The sequence below is a fragment of the Lepidochelys kempii genome, chromosome 10 (assembly GCF_965140265.1).
Source record: "Lepidochelys kempii isolate rLepKem1 chromosome 10, rLepKem1.hap2, whole genome shotgun sequence".
In the NCBI taxonomy this organism is placed as follows: Eukaryota; Metazoa; Chordata; order Testudines; family Cheloniidae; genus Lepidochelys; species Lepidochelys kempii.
The window spans coordinates 5976173-5996875 of record NC_133265.1 but is presented as its reverse complement, the minus strand read 5'-3'; the positions used below and the strand labels follow the sequence as shown (position 1 = coordinate 5996875).

General features: G+C 42.2%; 1 protein-coding gene across 2 annotated transcripts; it reads left to right on the top strand.

The window, feature by feature from the left end:
* Positions 1-638: 638 nt before the first annotated feature.
* On the top strand, positions 639-17153 carry C1QTNF8 (C1q and TNF related 8). Of its 2 annotated transcripts, none has more exons than XM_073361376.1 (3): positions 639-667; positions 14982-15222; positions 16606-17153. In XM_073361376.1, exons 2-3 carry the CDS (start codon positions 14997-14999, stop codon positions 17151-17153), a joined length of 774 nt encoding a protein of 257 aa, XP_073217477.1. In that variant the 5' UTR covers positions 639-667; positions 14982-14996. The 2 variants fall into 2 exon arrangements, with proteins under 2 accessions (XP_073217477.1, XP_073217476.1); XM_073361375.1 differs by lacking the exon at positions 639-667 and adding an exon at positions 3014-3063.
* The last annotated feature ends 3550 nt before the right edge of the window (positions 17154-20703 follow it).

Here is a 20703-nt window from a genome sequence, read left to right as displayed (position 1 = left end):
TTTAAAGCAAAGAGAATTAAATGTCCAGAAAAAACTTCAGGGTGGCCAGAACGGTCAGTTTCTGATGTTAAAACATAGTGCAGCAGTTGTATTATATAGGCTTAGCATTGCACACTTGGTCCGTTTTTTACTCTTCTGTAGTAAATGTAAGGGAGTTGTGAACATTTCTGATGTCAAGTTAAAGGTTGCCACCCTGGAACACTGGTTTACGGCAGATGGTAACAAAACAACCTGACTGAAGTGGCACCATAACAGGACAGCAGCCTACAGGGTGTTAGCCTCAAGCAAAAGTAATCCAGCGGCGACGTGGAACCCTGCTTGCGCTCCTAAGGCGTACGCTGGTCCCTGGGCCCCTGCTTCCAGGGAGCTATGGAAAATACCATTCTGTGCCAATGCTCCTGCTTCCATATCTTCTGCCCGCAGGCTCTCCCCACCCCAGCGCACACCTGTATGGCATGCTCCACTGTTAGTCTTCTTTGTTACTGGGAGCACACAGCGTGCTGGAATGGACAGTAGCCCTGGCCTCTGACGTTCTTGGGGAGTCACATACACAGACGATTCAATACTCAGCTTCCCGGCTGACAGGAGCTGAATGCCCAGGGCTGGCAGAAGCACAGAATGAGCAGCTGCAAGGCTAAACACAGCTCGAACACTCAGCGAGTGATGGGTAAGCACTTCTTTCTTTTAGACTGGCCTCCCACACCTACCAATTTCCTCCAGCCAGGCACTCCTGTTCCCTTCTCACCATACCCAAAAAAGACCGGTTATTCCCAGAGAACCAAAACATTACTAATTTAATCCAAGGCTGGACAAATCAGTAAACAAACCATTTTGGGTTGCATTGTATAATACAATGCAGGTAATTATGCTGTAATTACATAACAATCACACTGTGGTTAGGCATCACATGGCCTGTATTTACCAATAATCCATGTAACCACAAAGTTCACTGCACAGCTGACAATAACTACAGTGTAAATACAATGTAGTTAATATCCCTCGTTCCTAATATTATCTATCTGTATTTTGGTAGTGCATAGGGACCAGGAACGAAGCCCCCAGCACAAAGCAGAAGACAGTTCCTGCCCCCAAAGTGCTCACTATCTAAACAGGCAACACCCACAAAGAGTAGGGGAAAGGGATAGAAGATGCACGCAATGAACAACGTGATGGTCTGCAAATGTTGTGTTAGTTCCTTGACTTTTGGTGGTGCAGGACTGTTTGTTTCCTTCTTAATTCTTTGGGTGGGGATTTGTTAAAATGGGATTAGCGAGACCGGGAGAAAAGGAAAGGAGGGGCACTCGAAGGGCTGAGCTGGGAGACTATAGGTAGGATGACTTTATTAGGACAGCTGACTTTATTAGGACAGTTCAGCAGTTGAATGGCTGGGCAACCTTAATTGTGCCATTTCCTAACTTGCTTGACTTTGCAACTTCAATGTGCTTCTAATGAAGGGCTTATTTTAATGTAATTGAGACTAACATCAGAAGAATAAGTAATTCAGTCACGTAGTGAACTTTTGGGTTATTTGAAAAGGTGGTGATTACCTGCTGAAAAGTAAAACCAGTGTGATTATGTTGTCCTTTCAGTGTAATTACAATCGTGGCATTATAAACCTGACCCATACTTTGTTAGGCAACAGGTACAAATGAAAGACAGTCCGGGAACTAATGGTTGAAAAGATTGTGTCACTTTACTCATGCCATTTATTCCATCTTGACTTCTTCTCCCTGACATGAGCTAACAATAGTTTAGGAGCAATAGATGGCATGTGTGACATCCTGTAGCTGTTTATTACCACACAAATGCTTTGGGGTTATTTTTGGAGGTGGAAGGATTATCACAGGGAAATTATAATGCATTCTTGGATATTAGGAAGAGTCCATTAATGTACACCTTCCTGAGATTTGCACCACATCTGCACTAAAATGCAACAGATTGCTGCCATCTTCCTTTTTCTTTTTTTGTTATAAATATGGAGTTACATCCTTCAGAGAATATGGCATAGGTCATGTATGCCTGCACCCTGGGTACATCTTGATCCAAGCAGCCTGGGTTCTTTGCATGCTGGGATTTGTTCTTCTTGGACAGCACCTCCTGGTTAAAGTCAAGGGAAGCTGCAGATTACATTGTAGAGCCTGGTGGGTCCTTAAGAACATAAAAGCGGCAATACTGGGTCAGACCAAAGGTCCATCTAGCCCAGTATCCTGTTTTCTGACAGGTTTCAGAGTAACAGCCGTGTTAGTCTGTATTCGCAAAAAGAAAAGGAGTACTTGTGGCACCTTAGAGACTAACCAATTTATTAGAGCATAAGCTTTCGTGAGCTACAGCTCACTTCCTCAGATGCAAAGCTTATGCTCTAATAAATTGGTTAGTCTCTAAGGTGCCACAAGTACTCCTTTTCTTTTTGTTTTCTGACAGTGGCCGGTGCTGGGTGCCCCAGAGGGTATGAACAGAACAGGGAATCATCAAGTGATCCATCCCCTGTTGCCCATTCCCAGCTTCTGGCAAACAGAGGCTAGGGACACCATTTACACTTATTTACTTTCTCCTTTTCTCACCACTGCATCTGATGTGTAAAAGACAGGGCTGCTTTTCTTTTTTCCCCCCTGAGAAGATGCTGAGTCCACCAAAAGATAATCGGTTTCATGTGTTTCTAGCACTTTCATCTTCTCTCCGGCCACGAGGGCCGATTGTCGGTTTGTTTTGTTTTTGTTTTTTTAAAATTCTTCATCTCTATTATTGTGAGAGGAGCTGTGCAGCCTGACAGACTTCCTCCAAATGCCGAGAAGGCAACAGCAAAACAAGAAAGCAGGAGCCCAATCCAGCACAATTGGATGAAAACAAGTAGCAAAGAAAAATCACTTGCAAACTGTCTGCGCTGTAGCTGCTGAGTTTCATAAGAAGTTGGACTGACACTCACTGTTTCCTTTGGACACCGGCAAGGAAGTTGCCGCAACAGAAGCCACCAGACCAACAGCTGAATGAACAGGGGCTTTCATATTATGAAGCTCACTAGGCAACAACAAGGAAACTAAGGAGAAGGGGATTTTGAGTCACAAGGTAAGTTAAATGGATCTACACAGATGGCAAAACAGTACTGATCTGGAGTCAGAACTGTTCCCAACCAGCAGCTGCAGGTTGTTCTCGTGAGTCACTATAAAGGGATGGCTGTGCCTCACTTTCTGCTTGCTGCCACATGCAAAATAAGTGAAAGGAAGCGCATGGGCTTTCCAGAATGTCACTGAACTGGCTCTGATTTGTTCCCACTTAACGCTCATTGTTTCATTAGTCACCACAGACATTGAGGCATGAATATATTTTGTACTATTGTCTGGTGTGGGGTAAGTGGTGGAAGAGTCACCATGACCCTGTTGTATACAACCAGGGCCCCTGCTCTGTGATGCTTGCCATTATTTCTGAAAGCCTCCTGAGCTATGGTGACCTTCAGCTGTATTAGTCTGCAGATCAACTCTCTGCTAGAACAGATGTGATGGAGGAAAGAAGGGGGAGACAGGCAGGGAAACAACATGGACTCAACAGTTTTGATTGTGCTTTTTTTCTTAGCCTCAGCCAGGAATCAATGGTGGTGCCAGAGTGGCTCAGGGGAGAGAGATATAGTAATCAGTTATTAATTGTTATTATTATGATGATTGTTAGTCACAGTAGTGTAGGTCACATGGATTGAAAGAGGGACCTGCCGGTCATATTGGACTCAGCATCCACTCTCAGCTATTTCACAGGTAGGATGAGTGTGGCAATTTGAAACGGGGTATTTGTGCCGTTCTGCTGTGACACGTCAATCTGTGCTGTGAAAACATTTTAGTTGCTGAAAAAAGCAAACAAACCCTCCAAACAATTTCAGCCTTTAGCTGAAACCAAGAAAGTCCAAAGATCAAGTGACTCATTGCTGGTGAGTCACTGAGACAAACGATATTTCCACCAGAAGAGTGCAAAGGAGCATGAGACAGTCAGTTAATTTGCTTCATCTGGGCAATTGCCCTGCATATTATTTCACTGGAACTTGTCTCCTCTCTCCACAAAGCAGGGCTGAATCATTGTCTGGACATGCTGCGAAAATGGGATTCCTTTCAAGGGCCCGCCTAGTAAAAAAGCATGGCCATTTCCAATCCATGGCAATCATCCTGGCAAGTAGGGACTCTGGATGCACATGCCAAATCCCGCTCAGGGGAAAGGTGAACTAGAAAGGGATTTTTATTTCTTTAGTAAGAAAAAGTAACTGTTTACCATCCCAAATTATTCGTGAACCAGAGGGCAATTGACACCTGCTTTAAAACCATGGTTTAAAACCCCAGGTGCTACTCCCCAGATCACAGTGGAGTTACGTCTGCTTACACTGGATCTGAATTAGTGATATAAATATAGTAACAGAATAATTCTATCCCTTTTTATTAGGAATTGGATTAAAAACTTGTTGAGTGGCAAAGTTTGAATCAAAACTTTTGTATAGCCCATTTAAAAGGACGGACCAGCCAGCCAGTGAGCTTGGGTCTAATCTGAGCTTCTGCAGTGTTAAGATCCAGTTCAAAACAAGCCCAGCTTTTGGAGTGTACAAGTCTAGGGGTTTACTTCAGGCTCTTAGAAGCTCTTTTTGTATGTATCGGCATGTATTCATACAAAGCGAGGAAGCTATAAGCAGCAGCATTAAAAGGATTTCAGCCAATTTAGATTCTGCTCGCAATGCTAGGGAATCCTCTTCAGATTAATTCCAAAATGTTTTGAAAACAGCGTGAACAGAGGAAGCTACCAGTGGGTCATCTGCACTAGGCAATGAATAACGTAGGTATTTCGAACCACATTGCCTTTTTGAATCTAACTCTTCCTCTTCATGAATTTGCAAGTCAATTCATGGCTGCAAGAATGTTAATTACTACTCAGCGTGTGCTATAGTTTCTAAGAATGGCTGCCCACCCATTTCACCATGAGCCATTGCAGGAAGAAGAAATTGCTCAGCTGTTTGGACTTGTAGACCTTGTAGTGTTAAAGGCTCTGGAGAGTGGCAAGGCCTTTGCGTAATAAATCATCCAAGAAGAAACTTTAGCTCCTCCAGCAAAATCAGATTACTTCCAAGATGGAGTCTAGTGTTCACAGTGTAACAGCCTTAAAGTTCTTTGCTTCCAGCCATTTCCACCACCAGGAGCGGGGAACATGTTAGCCAACATTGAAGACTTCCCAGAAGGTAATAAAGGTAAAGCAGAAGGCACGTTTCTGCTACTAGAAGGGGGCTCCATCCTCGGATCAATTCAAAAGCCTGCAGTACAACAAATCGCGGTGTGTTTTCCAGCTATACCATACAAAAGGGATCTTTACCTTAAATCAGCTACTGGGTTTTAGTTGAGGATGTTTATCCTCAGTGAATTGGGCAGTGGCTTAAGCTGCTCTGTAAGTTAAAGGAAAGGTAATCTTAGAACGGCGTTTTTAAGTGACCAGGACAAATCCTAGGAATAAAGGGAAAGGACTTTATTAGCAGAAATTTAAACAGACATCCTGTGACTCAAGAATAGATATACCTACTTACCTGGCCTTCATCAAGCGCCTCCCAGTTATGAATGAATTTTATCCTCACAACCCCTGTGTGAGCAAATAAAATATTATCCCAGCTTTACAGATGGAAAACTGAGGCACGGGATAGATTAAGTGTTGGCCAAGGTCACACAAAGTCTGTGCCAGAACTAGGAATTTAACCCACATCTCCAGAATGCTATGCCCCTACCCACAAGGCATATTGCCTCTTGTATAAACTAAAGAGATTCCCTTTCCCCAGGCTGACTTGCCTTCAGCTTGTAGAGAAACCAAACTGAATGGTCAGACTGGAGGAGTGTGAGTTGTTCATTAACCCCCCTTTCCTTGCATGTCATTCACTTTATTATTATTATTTTTAAATCTATGTTCAGACAGACTCTAGCACCATATATACCATTCTCCAGCAACCCACCTCACCCCAGTGACCAGTCAGCTGGGCGATGTTTTAAATGTAACGAGCTGGGACATGTAAAAGCCAACTGCCCCAAGAACCCCAACAGACTACAGATCATTGCACTGGAATCACACCAGAGGCCCTCAGGCCCAGATGCCTCCCAGATACCCTCAGAGTGGAGGGAAACTGTGAGTGTGGGTGGGAAGAAGGTCACGTGTCAAGGTTCCTCCCCACTCTGAACTCTAGGGTACAGATGTGGGGACCTGCATGAAAGACCCCCTAAACTTATTCTTACCAGCTTAGGTTAAAAACTTCCCCAAGGTACAAACTTTGCCTTGTCCTTGAACCGTATGCTGCCACAACTAAGCGTTTTAAACAAAGAAAAGGAAAGAGCCCCCTTGGAGACGTCTTCCCCAAAATATCCCCCCAAACTCTACACCCCCTTTCCTGGGGAAGGCTTGATAATAATCCTCACCAATTGGTACAGATGAACACAGACCCAAACCCTTGGATCTTAAGAACAATGAAAAATCAATCAGGTTCTTAAAAGAAGAATTTTAATTAAAGAAAAGGTAAAAGAATCACCTCTGTAAAATCAGGATGGTAAATACCTTACAGGGTAATCAGATTCAAAACATGGAGAATCCCTCTAGGCAAAACCTTAAGTTACAAAAAGACATAAAAATAGGAATATACATTCCCTCCAGCACAGCTGATTTTACCAGCCATTAAACAAAAGAAAATCTAAAGCATTTTCTAGTTAGATTACTTACTAACTTAACAGGAGTTGGAAGGCTTGCATTTCTGATCTGTTCCCAGCAAAAGCATCACACAGACAGACCAAACCCTTTGTCCCTTCCCCCCTCCAGATTTGAAAGAATCTTGTCCCCTCATTGGCCATTTTGGGTCAGGTGCCAGTGGGGTTACCTTAGCTTCTTAACCCTTTACAGGTGAAAGGGTTTTGCCTCTGGCCAGGAGGGATTTTATAGCACTGTGTACAGAAAGGTGGTTACCCTTCCCTTTATATTTATAAAAAGAAAAGGAGTACTTTGGGCACCTTAGAGACTAACCAATTTATTTGAGCATAAGCTTTCGTGAGCTACAGCTCACTTCACCGGATGCATACTGTGGAAAGTGTAGAAGATCTTTTATACACACAAAGCATGAAAAAATACCTCCCCCCACCCCACTCTCCTGCTGGCAATAGCTTATCTAAAGTGATCACTCTCCTTACAATGTGTATGATAATCAAGTTGGGCCATTTCCAGCACAAATCCAGGTTTTCTCACCCTCCCCCCAACAACACACACACAAACCCACTCTCCTGCTGGTAATAGCTTATCTAAAGTGACCACTCTCCTTACAATGTGTATGATAATCAAGGTGGGCCATTTCCAGCACAAATCCAGGGTTTAACAAGAACGTCTTGGGGGGGTGGTTAGGAAAAAACAAGGGGAAATAGGTTACCTTGCATAATGACTTAGCCACTCCCAGTCTCTATTCAAGCCTAAGTTAATTGTATCCAATTTGCAAATGAATTCCAATTCAGCAGTTTCTCGCTGGAGTCTGGATTTGAAGTTTTTTTGTTGAAGAATTGCAACTTTCATGTCTGTGATTGCGTGACCAGAGAGATTGAAGTGTTCTCCGACTGGTTTATGAATGTTATAATTCTTGACATCTGATTTGTGTCCATTTATTCTTTTACGTAGAGACTGTCCAGTTTGACCAATGTACATGGTAGAGGGACATTGCTGGCACATGATGGCATAAATCACATTGGTGGATGTGCAGGTGAATGAGCCTCTGATAGTGTGGCTGATGTTATTACGCCCTGTGATGGTGTCCCCTGAATAGATATGTGGGCACAGTTGGCAACGGGCTTTGTTGCAAGGATAGGTTCCTGGGTTAGTGGTTCTGTTGTGTGGTATGTGGTTGCTGGTGAGTATTTGCTTCATTATGTCACGGCTAACCTGGTGGCTGAACTTTGTGACTTTGTCCTTACCCATAACTATTTTACATTTGGGGACAATGTATACCTTCAAATCAGCGGCACTGCTATGGGTACCTGCATGGCCCCACAGTATGCCAACATTTTTATGGCTGACTTAGAACAACGCTTCCTCAGCTCTCGTCCCCTAACGCCCCTACTCTACTTGCGCTATATTGATTACATCTTCATCATCTGGACCCATGGAAAAGAAGCCCTTGAGGAATTCCATCATGATTTCAACAATTTCCATCCCACCATCAACCTCAGCCTGGTCCAGTCCACACAAGAGATCCACTTCCTGGACACTACAGTGCTAATAAACGATGGTCACATAAACACCACCCTATACCGGAAACCTACTGACCGCTATTCCTACCTACATGCCTCCAGCTTTCACCCTGACCACACCATACGATCCATCGTCTACAGTCAAGCTCTGCGATACAACCGCATTTGCTCCAACCCCTCAGACAGAGACAAACACCTACAAGATCTCTATCAAGCATTCTTACAACTACAATACCCACCTGCAGAAGTGAAGAAATAGATTGATAGAGCCAGAAGAGTTCCCAGAAGTCACCTACTACAGAACAGGCCTAACAAAGAAAATAACAGAACGCCACTAGCCGTCACCTTCAGCCCCCAACTAAAACCCCTCCAACGCATTATTAGGGATCTACAACCTATCCTGAAGGATGACCCAACACTCTCACAAATCCTGGGAGACAGGCCAGTCCTTGCCTACAGACAGCCCCCCAACCTGAAGCAAATACTCACCAGCAACCACATCCCACACAACAGAACCACTAACCCAGGAACCTATCTTTGCAACAAAGCCCGTTGCCAACTGTGTCCACGTATCTGTTCAGGGGACACCATTATAGGGCCTAATCACATCAGCCGCACTATCAGAGGCTCATTCACCTGCACATCCACCAATGTGATATATGGCATCATGTGCCAGCAATGCCCCTCTGCCATGTTCATTGGTCAAACTGGACAGTCTCTATGTAAAAGAATAAATGGACACAAATCAGATGTCAAGAATTATAACATTCATAAACCAGTCGGAGAACACTTCAATCTCTCTGGTCACGCAATTACAGACATGAAAGTTGCAATTCTTCCCAACAAAAAAACTTCAAATCCAGACTCCAGCGAGAAACTGTTGAATTGGAATTCATTTGCAAGTTGGATACAATTAACTTAGGCTTGAATAGAGACTGGGAGTGGCTAAGTCATTATGCAAGGTAACCTATTTCCCCTTGTTTTTTCCTAACCCCCTGCCCCCCCCCCAGACGTTCTTGTTAAACCCTGGATTTGTGCTGGAAATGGCCCACCTTGATTATCATACACATTGTAAGGAGAGTGGTCACTTTAGATAAGCTATTGCCAGCAGGAGAGTGGGGTGGGGGGAGGTATTTTTTCATGCTTTGTGTGTATAAAAGATCTTCTACACTTTCCACAGTATGCATCCGGTGAAGTGAGCTGTAGCTCATGAAAGCTCATGCTCAAATAAATTGGTTAGTCTCTAAGGTGCCACAAGTACTCCTTTTCTTTTTGCGAATACAGACTAACACGGCTGTTACTCTGAAACCTTTATATTTATGACACCCCCCTTTCCTTGCATGTCATTCACTTTATTATTATTATTTTTAAATCTATGTGCAAACAGACTCTAGCACCATTTATATGACCTTTCCCTCTAGAATCAAATGAAACAGCCAGTGTTTGTTAAAGCCAACCCAGCTGCATAAACACATTCAGTGTTCACCTTTGTTATTTGATGAGTTATACCACCTCATTCAGAGAGGAATCTGGATGCCCACTGTCATTAAATAATAATTGTCTGACACCCCCGTTATAATGTCCCACAACAATAGAAATTTAAATAGATAACAATAAAAATGCTTAAAACCCATCATTTTGGACAATGGTGAAAATTTAACTGGATAGAAATAAAAATAAACATTGATATCTATCAAAATCATAAAAAAAATTAAATCAAACTCTGCCATGGCTATTCATACCACACCTGCTTTGCCACTGATGTAAGGGAGCTCAGTCCTCAGTAATAAGATGCGGGTTCTGTTCGCAAATGAGCACCAAAGTTTGGACACTTACACTTTTCAGAATCTGTTGAATTTGCTATATGGGAGACAGACTTTCATGAGACTGTAGTACTTCCTGCTCTGGTCTGGCAGAAATACCTTAGGAACAGAGTCTTATGTTGGTTTGACATTGTCATCCTAGTCAAAAATGCAGAGCGGGAGAGAAAAATGACAAAAAAACCGGTTTTGAAGCTATCCCCATTTAATATCCAAAGAAGTTCTATTCTGCCAATTGTAGGAGAAAATGTCAATGTTGTTTGTTTTGTTTTAATTTCCACCAGAAATTGAGCACATTAATGCTGAACTTCCTGGGTTCAGAGCAGGGCATTTGGCAGTGTTATCGGGACGGCAAGACATTTTTCTTCTGTCATTGAAATTGCCTATTTGGAATCAGATTAGCTGAGAAATAGCATCCCCTTAAAGTAACAAAAGCTCGTTAATGGAAATCTGACAGATCAAAGTATGTGGAGCTCTCATAATGAGGAATTATCAGCGCCATTGCATACATAGTTTGGTCACGTCTACTGTCAGGGAACATGGATCTAGGTGTGGAAGGAATTAAAATGGGCAAAACTCAAAAGGTTCAGAAGTTGGGTGCTCTATGGACAAACTCAGAAAAATTCAGATACTTTTTCAGAGTTTATTTAAACCGAGGACATCTGCAAAATTGGGCTAGAAATCAGAACTGATCCCAAACCTAAAAGTCAGGATCCAAACACTTTTGAAGCTTGGGAAAATACACATTCAAATCCAAACCTTCTGATCTGGGCTTCCTGAAATGTGGGAAAGTTCAATTCCTGATGTAAATGTTGTGGGTTGGGTCCCTCTCTCCAAGAAGTCTCCCAAATACCGTTTTTATTTGTTTGTTTTTGTTTTGCTGTATTTCTGCTTCTTTGTTTTAGGGTCCTTGAAAGTGCAGCAAAAATGAAAGAAATACATCGTTTGGTAGGAAGGTTGTAACCCCCTGAACTGTATTTTGGAAAAGTCCTCCTTTGTCTTGGAGCCTCCTCCTATAGCAAGTAGCAGATAAGAATACCAGACAAATAAAAAAAATTCCTTTTAATTCAGTTATAGGTGTTAATAACATGATGACTGTGTATGATCCCATGTCTGGGCTTTCTACTCAGTGGGACAACAGACATCTGGGGATTCTTGTTTTCATAGCAGGGAAACATTTTTCACAGCAAAGAAATAAGCTGATTTATACTTCTATTTCTGACCTGCTGCTTCGAAAATGAATCTTTCCCTAGAGGCACCATGAAGGGTGATCAAATAAGAAAGAGATCAGCTTTGCAGTCTCCGGGCATTCAGTGTTGAGCTAATATATCATTATAGACACAAGCAAGCATGTCAGATCAGTATCAGAAAGTAGGACAAACATTTCTCTGGTACAGGATTTTGATTTATTTTCTGAAGACGCACAGACTGCCAGATCTTTATTGGAAGTGAAGGTGATAACAATCAGAGTTCGTTGTTCAGAAGAAGATACACCTGCCTTCTTGTTGAGAGAAAGCAGGTTATCGCCATACTTGGGACAGTAAGATCCCAATAACTGTCTTTAATAAGAAAAAAACACACAACCCTCCCCACATCTATTTCCTTCCTGGCTGTTATGGTTTTGGCTCTCTCCCGCTTTTTACATTTTTCTTTTCTTGTATTGTACCTTCTTGCCTCTTTCTCCAGGTTTCTGATAGGTTTTTCCAACCAATCTCTAGACTTACTTTTCTTCTCTTATTTTTCCCCCTCTGAATTAGGTTGCTTCCCTGTAACTCGGAGTTTGGTCTCTCTTTATTCACTCATTCTGCTTTCTAGATTTCTCCTTTTCCTTTAGTTGCTGTGTGTCTTTATACCGAATGGCTTTCAAACTTTCAAAAATTCTCTACTGTGGCTTTATTTGGTTGGTTTATTCCTCTCCCTCCATTCGCCTCTTTCCCCCCAGCTCTCTGTTTTGCATCTCCTCTCCTCTCTACTAGTAACAATCTATAACCACATGCATGCTCAAAAACCCCGGTGGTCTCATCTAACTACACATGGTCCACGAGTCATTCAGATACACAGGTTTCTACCATTCGGATCTAAATCAGGTCTAAAAATTCCATCCAGAAGAGGACAGTGGTATACACTGTCAAGACACAGTAGAAAACCTTGGTGAGGCCCAAACTCCATAGGTCTGAAAGAAAATGTATTTCCTGGATTCCATTGACTCACAGATTTTTAGGCCAGAAGGGACCACTGTGATCATGTAGTCTGACCTCCTGTATATAACGCAGGCTCTAGGACTCCCCTGAATTAATTCCTTTATGAACTAGAGTTGATCTTTAAAAAAAAACGTGATTGAAATATTGTCAGTGATGTTGGGATATGCTTCATGAGAATGCAAGAGCCATCAGGGGAATTTTTTCTTTAGCTTAGATCTAAGAGGTTCAGTCTATGGATGGATGATTTTCTCAGTTGACAGTGTTTTTCATAACAAAAGGAAATTCTAGCCAAATGCTTGCATTTTGACCCTTCATGGATCATGGAAGAAAATATGGACTTTGTTGATTTCCCCAATGGTGTTACAATGTGCATAGAGCCAGAACACTGCTCTTTTTCTGAGACATAAAAAAAGAAAAAAAAAGTCACTGAGTGGATGAGTTCTCTCATTTTTTTTTGATAGCAAAACCCCCACACTTGCTAATTTGTTAGTTATAACCACCATTCTTCTGCCTAATGAGGACAGTGTATTTTAATCACGAGAGTTAATGTCTCCACATTTATGAATTTTCCATCTCTGGCCACATTAGAAATATTTTTCTTAATGAATTCTCTGATTGTCCTCAAGTAAGGTATTAAAAGCAGGCATAAAGCAGTTATGTCTCCTAAACTCAATACTTTGAGATTGAAATGACAGTCTCCTACAATATATCTCAAAGGTTACTGACTAGAAGGCCAAGGCCCTGAGAAGAGCTAAATACCTTCAACTTTCGCTGAAATTAAGTTGGCGCTGAATAATTTGTAGATCAAGTGAAGCTAATACAGATCTTTATATTGCTGAGCAAATACAGTACTGCAGTAATCTGTAGGTCAGGCCCTAAGTGAGCCTAGAAACTTGTTGCCCATAAACAGAATGTCCCCTGTGGGCCATACACCATTTAAGCATGATATACTTGGTCCAATGGGTCACCTATCTGAGGCCTGATTCCCATTTACACTAAGACCCCTTTACAATATTCTGCCCATGTAAAGGGTCCTTCAAGTGAGTGGAGCTCTAAATCACACACAGTTTAAAGGCCCTTTTGTACTGCCCGAGTGGTGTAAAGGGTCATTAGTGTAAATGAGAACCTTGTTCTGTAAAACTGATACCTAAAACCAGATTTCTGTATACTGTGAATGAAAAAAATCTTTTAAAATTATTCAAAATTTGGTGAAGGACTGTTGACCGTTCCCAAATGGATGGGTAGTTTTTTCCATGCTATTGACTAGAATTAGTTTAGCATGTTAATAAGCATTCCTCGAGTCTCATCATGAGTTAGACAGAACAGAACAACTGAATAATAAGGATGTGTGGGTTCTGATTCTTTCCGGATGATAAATTTAAAAAAAACACCAGAGGAAAATGTCTCCTAGAAAGTGCCAGGACAGCCCTCATGAAAATTTGTTCCATATTCTCTGCACGAATCCATTCTCCGGCTGGTGAAGGCATAGTGCTTCCCAGCTCAGGAGAACCAATCTGGCTTACCATGGTTTGAAATCTACTGTGAACAGGATCTTTGTGCAGATCATGTATTTCCCATAACTGGGGCATCCATCCATCACTTCTCCCACCTTCCCCTGATAGTCTAGTAAGAATTGCTGCAGTACTAACGTGTTCATGAAGTGCCTGATCCAAAGTCTGTTGAAGTAAATTAAAGTCTTTTCTTGGATTTCAATGGATGTTGAGACTGGGGGGAAGGGGCATAATTTTTTGCAAGAAACAACTTGCAATTTCCCTGAAGTCAGTGAAGACTGTGATTTTCGCCAATAAGGTGATATTTCTACTTCCATCCTTGGTAAGAAGACTGAAAGCTGTATGCTAGAAGGTCTCCTCCTATCCACTGTCTACTATATTTCCCTTCACTTCTCATTTGCAATTCAGGATTTTGGAGCTTGCCAACAATACAGTACAAAAATCAATATTAAAATTCAAGAACCAGTGTTCGTGCAAAGCAACAGTCACTTATGGCTGCATTCATTGGGGATGTTTGGCTTTCCGGTATACATATTCAGCAATGCAAATATGAAGCCTACACAGAATTCTGCAGGAAGCAACAAACCAATATAATCATAAAAGCATAGTCTGTCTTACAGTGGTTAACTAACAGGCTGAAAGGAAGGTTATTTGGAGCAAATGATGATTTTTTTTTTCAGTTGAAGGTTTTTCTGAAATCATAGTTTCTTTCTCTCTATTTTGGAGAGTTATGTTTGTTACATATGAGTTTGCATTATTTTTAGAATTGCAATAATTAGAGATTGTAATAGTAAATAACACCAATAATTAAATAATACATAAATAATAAATAATAAATAATAAGTAATAATACTAATATCTAGTAATATTTTGTGCTTTTCATCCAAAGCCTTTGGCAAACATTGGTTCGACAATGGTTACACAGTAGGTGTGCTGTGACCAGTACTTGCGACACTAATAATCATCTCTTTGTTAGATCATGATCTCTCCAGTCTTTATGTTGTATCCATCTGTTGTCTCTTCAGACATACTTAGTTTGTGAATTCAAAGGTGGGTACTCTCTCTTTGTTGTGGGTGTACATCGCCTAGTGGAATGGGTCCCTCATCCCCGACTAAGTGCTACACCAGTATAACATAATGAAGAAGGGAAGCCTAAGGTAAGTGAATAGGTGGCCAACGGTTGCTCTGGCTTAAATCACCACATTAATCATTCCTATTACTCTCCTGCTCCAGCTGGCTCAGCTGAAGATGAGTGCTGTGCTTCTGATGCTCTTGGTATCTACTGTGAATGCCAGCACCCTACGAGAAAAGGGCTCGCTGAGACGGGAAGCCCGGCGGCTTTCATGCGTGCGATGTTGTGGGCCTTCAGAAGAGCCAGTCTCCTTCGCCTCGTCACGATCCACTAGGACGAGCAATGACCCCACCTATTCAGTGCCCAAAGTCCAGCCCACAATAGATATCACCATCCTGAAAGGTGAGTCAAGCCCAGGACCACACTTTGTGAATTTACCATAACTTCACAAGCCATGTTCCTCCTCCAAGGTGGAAAACACCCATCTCTTAAGAACCAAAGCTGCTCAGTCTATATAGTTTATCCAAGAGAAGGTCAGGAGGCAACTTGGTTACAGACCATAACTACCTATATGTGGAAAAGATGTCAGAGTTGACAGCTTTGTAATCTACCGGGAGATGGCTGGATGAACTCCAATGGCAGGAAGCTAAAGCTAAACAAATTCAGGCTAGAAATAAGGCATATATATTTTAATACCAAGGGTGATTACCCATTGGAACAACATATCTAGGGACATGGCAGACTCTCCATCATGTATTATCTTTGAATCAAGACTGAATAACTTTCTAAAAGATATGGTGTAGCTCAAACAGAAGTTATAAGGTTGATACAGGATGGATTGGGTGAGTTTCTACGTTATTCAGGTCAGACTAGATAGTAACAATGGTCCCTTCTGGCATTAAAACATATGAATCTATTAAACTTGGATGTTTTGTTCTGTTTCCCATCAACCACACCCATAGTTACTCCCTTCTTCTCTGCCACAGAAAGTCTGTATGTGTGTAACTGTATATATGTAAATGATATGGGTCGGGTTCATGGACCTAGGCGGTTTACACATTAAAGTCAATGGGGCTAGAATATCGTCCCATGGTTTTATCCCTTTGTTTTTGCCATCCTCTCTCTTACTCACCCTTGGTAGTTGGTCACCTAAATCATAAATCACTCAGCTAAGGGGTGAAAATTCACTTTCTGCAAATATTTGTACCAAAAAACAAAAACGAGAAGAAAACATGTTGTTCCCATGAATGAAAAGAGGTATGGACATGCTAAAAACAAATTCTACATAGTGGTTGCCAAAGGTTCCATGAATAATTGTTCTCACTATCCATCCTATTAACACAGATTATAGCTCAATTAATAAAAAAATTAGGACTCTAGCCTTCTCTCCCTAGCAAAATGTCCATGTGCTCTTGAATTTTATAGTTTAATCCTTCCAATAATCTGGTTGGAAATAATAATGCAAATGTAAAATTGCATACCCTAGATGATCAGAGTGGTCCCCTCTGCAGCTGAAATCTATAAATCTATAATGTATCAGAGAAAGCTATCTTATTTGTTGTGTGGTTAATATATGGAATAGGCATGCTAGCTAGCGGGTTCCTGTCAATAGTATTCCTGAATTCAAATCTAGATGTGATTTAGTTATGATAAATATTTCTCAATGCAGCCATTGAGAAGGTGTTATTTTACCAGTTGGGATGCTGGCTATCTCCATCCAGACGTGTCTGTGGCATGTAGTGTGTGTGCATATGTTTGCAACTTAATTCCTCTTTGTGATCATAGGTGAAAAAGGTGACCTGGGAGAGAAAGGGATCACCGGAGGGGCTGGAAAGGATGGAGAACGAGGGCTACGTGGTTATAATGGACGGAAAGGTCAGAAAGGCCAGGTTGGTCCACCAGGCAATTCCTGCAAGCTGCATTATGCTGCCTTTTCAGTGGGCCGGAGAAAACCTCTCCACAGCTCTGATTATTTCCAGCATGTCACTTTTGATACGGAGTTTGTGAATCTCTACGAACACTTCAGCATGTTCACAGGGAAATTCTTCTGCTATGTGCCAGGGATCTACTTCTTAAACCTTAATGTCCACACCTGGAACTTCAAAGAGACCTACCTGCACTTAATGAAGAACAATAAGGAAGTGGCCATCCTCTATGCCCAGCCCAGTGATCGGAGCATCATGCAGAGCCAGAGTCTCATGCTCGAGCTGCAGGAAGGAGATGAGGTCTGGGTGAGAATGTTTAAACGAGAGAGGGAAAATGGCATCTATAGTGAGGAGTCTGATATTTACATCACCTTCAATGGCCATTTAATTAAACCAGCCATAGAGTAGCCAATTCTGCATCTTTGGGCTCAGTGCTTTAGTAGAGCTCCTTGGGTAGATTACTAACTCCCCTCTTTAAAAGCGCACATGTCTATGTCAACATGGAAATAAATATGCACTAAATATTTTCATGGTCTGATTGTGGCTAGCAGCCAGCTGATCTGCTTTTTGGCTTGCTAATCCTTCCAGTCAATTAGAGATATTTCTCATGCAACAATCTTAATGTGAAGAGCACGGGTGTGAGCATGCGTGGGAGAGGAATGGGCACTGCTAGCTAAACAAACAGAAGTTACATGGCAGTGCCCACTTGATGAATACGTAGAAGGCCTGAGCTCTTTCTGACCCATGGGATGCTGTGCTTATTGTCAGCTAGATGGTAAAACAGAAGGACACTGTTCTGAAGTCTTCCATAGGCCCCTGGCAACATCTCTGCTAAACAGCTTGCCAAAGTCATTCAGTACATTACTTCGGTTACAAAAATGTTTTAACCTATCAGCTCTGTTTTAATGGAGTGGCCTAATCATTTTTGTACTCTGTAATTATCTGAAGATCACCTTTCAATCCCCAGCTGTCATATTAGACAAGCTAGTTAACGATTACAATGAAAGTAAAGTGTTTGCAGGTTGCTTTGCTTACAAAGGATGTCTTTGTAGTTTACGATTGCTGTCTGCAGTTCCTGTCCTCCAGTTCCATTCTAGAACCATACCTTGCACTCCCCTGAAATCACTGTCACCAAAAATGACCATTTCCTAGATAAAGCTCAGAACTGGTGCTCCATCTTCCTCCTCGTTGACCTGTCAGCTGCCCTTGACATAATCAGCCAGGCTCTTCCTCTTGAAATCTTGTCCTCTCTTGGCTTCTGTGACTCAGTCTTCTCCTGGGTCTCCTCCAGCTTCTAATCACTCCTTCAGCATGTCCTTCAAAAATCTTCCTCATCTCCCCCTCTCAGTTTCTCTGGGGGTCCCACAGGGCTCTGTCCTTGGTCCCCTTCTCTTTTCCCTCTACACCTTGTCTCTGGGTCATCTCATCCACAAACACAAATTCAGTTACCATCTCTGTGTGGACGACGAGGAGATCAACCTCTACTCCAGACCTGCCTGCTTCTGTCCAAATGAAAATCTTGGCCTGTCTCTCTGACGTCTCATGGACGTCTAACTGTCAGCTCAAGCTCAAAGTGGCTACAACCAAGCTCGTAGTCTTCCTCCCCGCACTCTGAGCCTGTCCCGGTAAGCCCTCCCCGCTACCTCCTTTCTTGATCATTGTGGACAACGCCACCATCCTTCCTGTCACTTGGGCCTGTAACCTGGACATCATCTCTGACTCAGATCTCTCTCGAGCTTCACCTCCAGGCTCTACCTAAACCTTGTGGATTCTTTCTATGTAACAGCTCTAAGATCCAGCTTTTCCTATCCATCCACACCCCTAAAACTCTCATCCAGGCTCTTGTTCTCTGGCATCTTGAGTCCTGCAACATCTGTCTCTTAGCAATGCTCATATGCATTCAGAATGCTGCTGCAAGGATCATTTCCTAGTTTGTTGCTCTGACCGTGTCGCTCCTCTCTTTGCATCTCTCTACTGGCTCCTGCTTCTCTATCACATCAAATATAAGCTACTTGTCTTCACTTTCAAGTCCCTTCATGGACTAGCACCCTATCTATCATCTGCCATTCAGTATCAAGATGTTGATTCCTCTCTCCCAACTGCCCACGATGCCCATCACCACCCACGTGTTGCATTTTGAAACAAGCATCTTCCTGCTCTTTCCTGTGCTGCCCCTCGCATTTGGCAGGAACTCTCCGTAAACATCCAACACCAAACATCTTCCTTCTTCAAAACTCTCCTTTTGCATGATACCTACCAAAACCATGGCAATGATTAGGCTACTGGGGTGTTGAGACCTCAGCCTATCATGTTGACCAACATAGTCTCATCGGAGTCCGCTATCTCTGTTTTCATCTGTTGTCTCTTGCCTTGCACTTAGATCGCAAGCTGTTTGGCACATGGACCATCTTTTTGTTCTGTGTTTGTACCGTACCTAGCACAACGGGGTTCTGGCCCATGTTTGGGGCTTTAAGACACTATAGTAATACAAATGATAATAACACATTTTCTAATAAAAAGAAAGGGCCATATTCTCCTCTCAGTTATTCCAGTCCAGCCCCACCGGTTTGGGTCAGCTTGCAGCAGGATTACAGAGCGTTAGTTGGCCCAGTGCACTTACCTTAAAACGATGCTGACTTTCTTTGCTATAATTCATGATTTTGTCCTTTTTCCTAAAATGTAATATTGCAATGACCTAAACATAACACGCCAATCCAGCATAGCGCTTAAGAAGGTACATAACTTTTATCATGTGTGTAGCTCCTCTGGGATGGGTATGCTGGAGCAGGACTGATAAGGATATCGAAGAGCATTACAGTGTGTTACCTTTCCCTTTTTAATGGCAAGCATCATAAGGAGAGGCTGATTGTCAGAGTTACTGAGTACCTACCACTCCAGCTGAAGCCAGTGGCAACTGCCAGGGATCAACAATGAAAATTAGTTAACTATAATTTCTAGGCAGCCGAGAAATGATTGTATTGTGCAAAAACCTCCTTTCTGCAGGCTGCAGTGTTAGTTTCTTAATATTCACTGCACACAACAGTGAAATGCTATGTGCTAGAACCAGAAAACAGACCAAATATATATTTGTTAGTCCCTGTCCCCATACACACACCCCTTGTGGGGTGTTTGCATGGAGGATGCATTACATTATATTGTACTGTATGTCTTGCTAGGCTAGTTGTTGCTTGTTGCTGCACATCTCTTGTTACCAATCATTTAACCTGAGAATTAACTGTAATAAAGATAGTGTTTTGAACCCATTGGATCTGTTTTGCTTGCTTTTCATGGAGCAGAACTGACAATCCAGCTCTGTATTGCCAACTATGATGGTGATATTGACACCTAAGTGCTCCAGAAACTAGACCAATTTCATTTCCATAAGGGGCCATTGCCTGGTAATCATATGGGCAAACCCTGTGGATGGGAGATGTCAGGAACACATTTTCTTCACACTTTCACCATCTCGTTTATGCCCTCTTTTGCCCCCTGGATTGCAGCTGAAAGACTAATCCCAATTTTTAGTGAAGTTGCAACAGTGGTGATAACTATGCTATCCTGGTCTACATTTGAACCAGCAACATAGAGGAGTTGGAGGGGTTCCAGATCCCATTGCCGGCTCTCTAGTCCCTTTTTGCGTTGTATGCAGAAACAGCCCTGGAAATGAAATTTGGAAGACTTGTAAGCTTTGAAAAGCACATGGAACAGAGAGTGGGTTTCCTGCAGATTATCTGTTGACCTGCAACCAGGTAAATTGTTCCTTGTAAGTACACAAAAGTCCCAGTCACCTAAATTGGGCTGTTATGCAATTTAAAAAAGTCTTCTCTAATCAGCAGCTTCCATTAGGATGGTGATAAAAGCAATAATGGCTGCATTGCTTATTTGCAGCATGCCATTTAGTATTGAAAGCACCAGTAGAGAAACCTGCTTTGAACATATAAATACAAGTGGGAAAAAC

Bases quoted from the DNA above. Each gene is read 5' to 3' on its own strand.
- C1QTNF8 (XM_073361376.1), top strand. From the start codon at position 14,997: ATGAGTGCTGTGCTTCTGATGCTCTTGGTATCTACTGTGAATGCCAGC. The intron at 15,223-16,605 runs GTGAGTCAAGCC...TTGTGATCATAG, and splicing joins AGATATCACCATCCTGAAAG to GTGAAAAAGGTGACCTGGGA.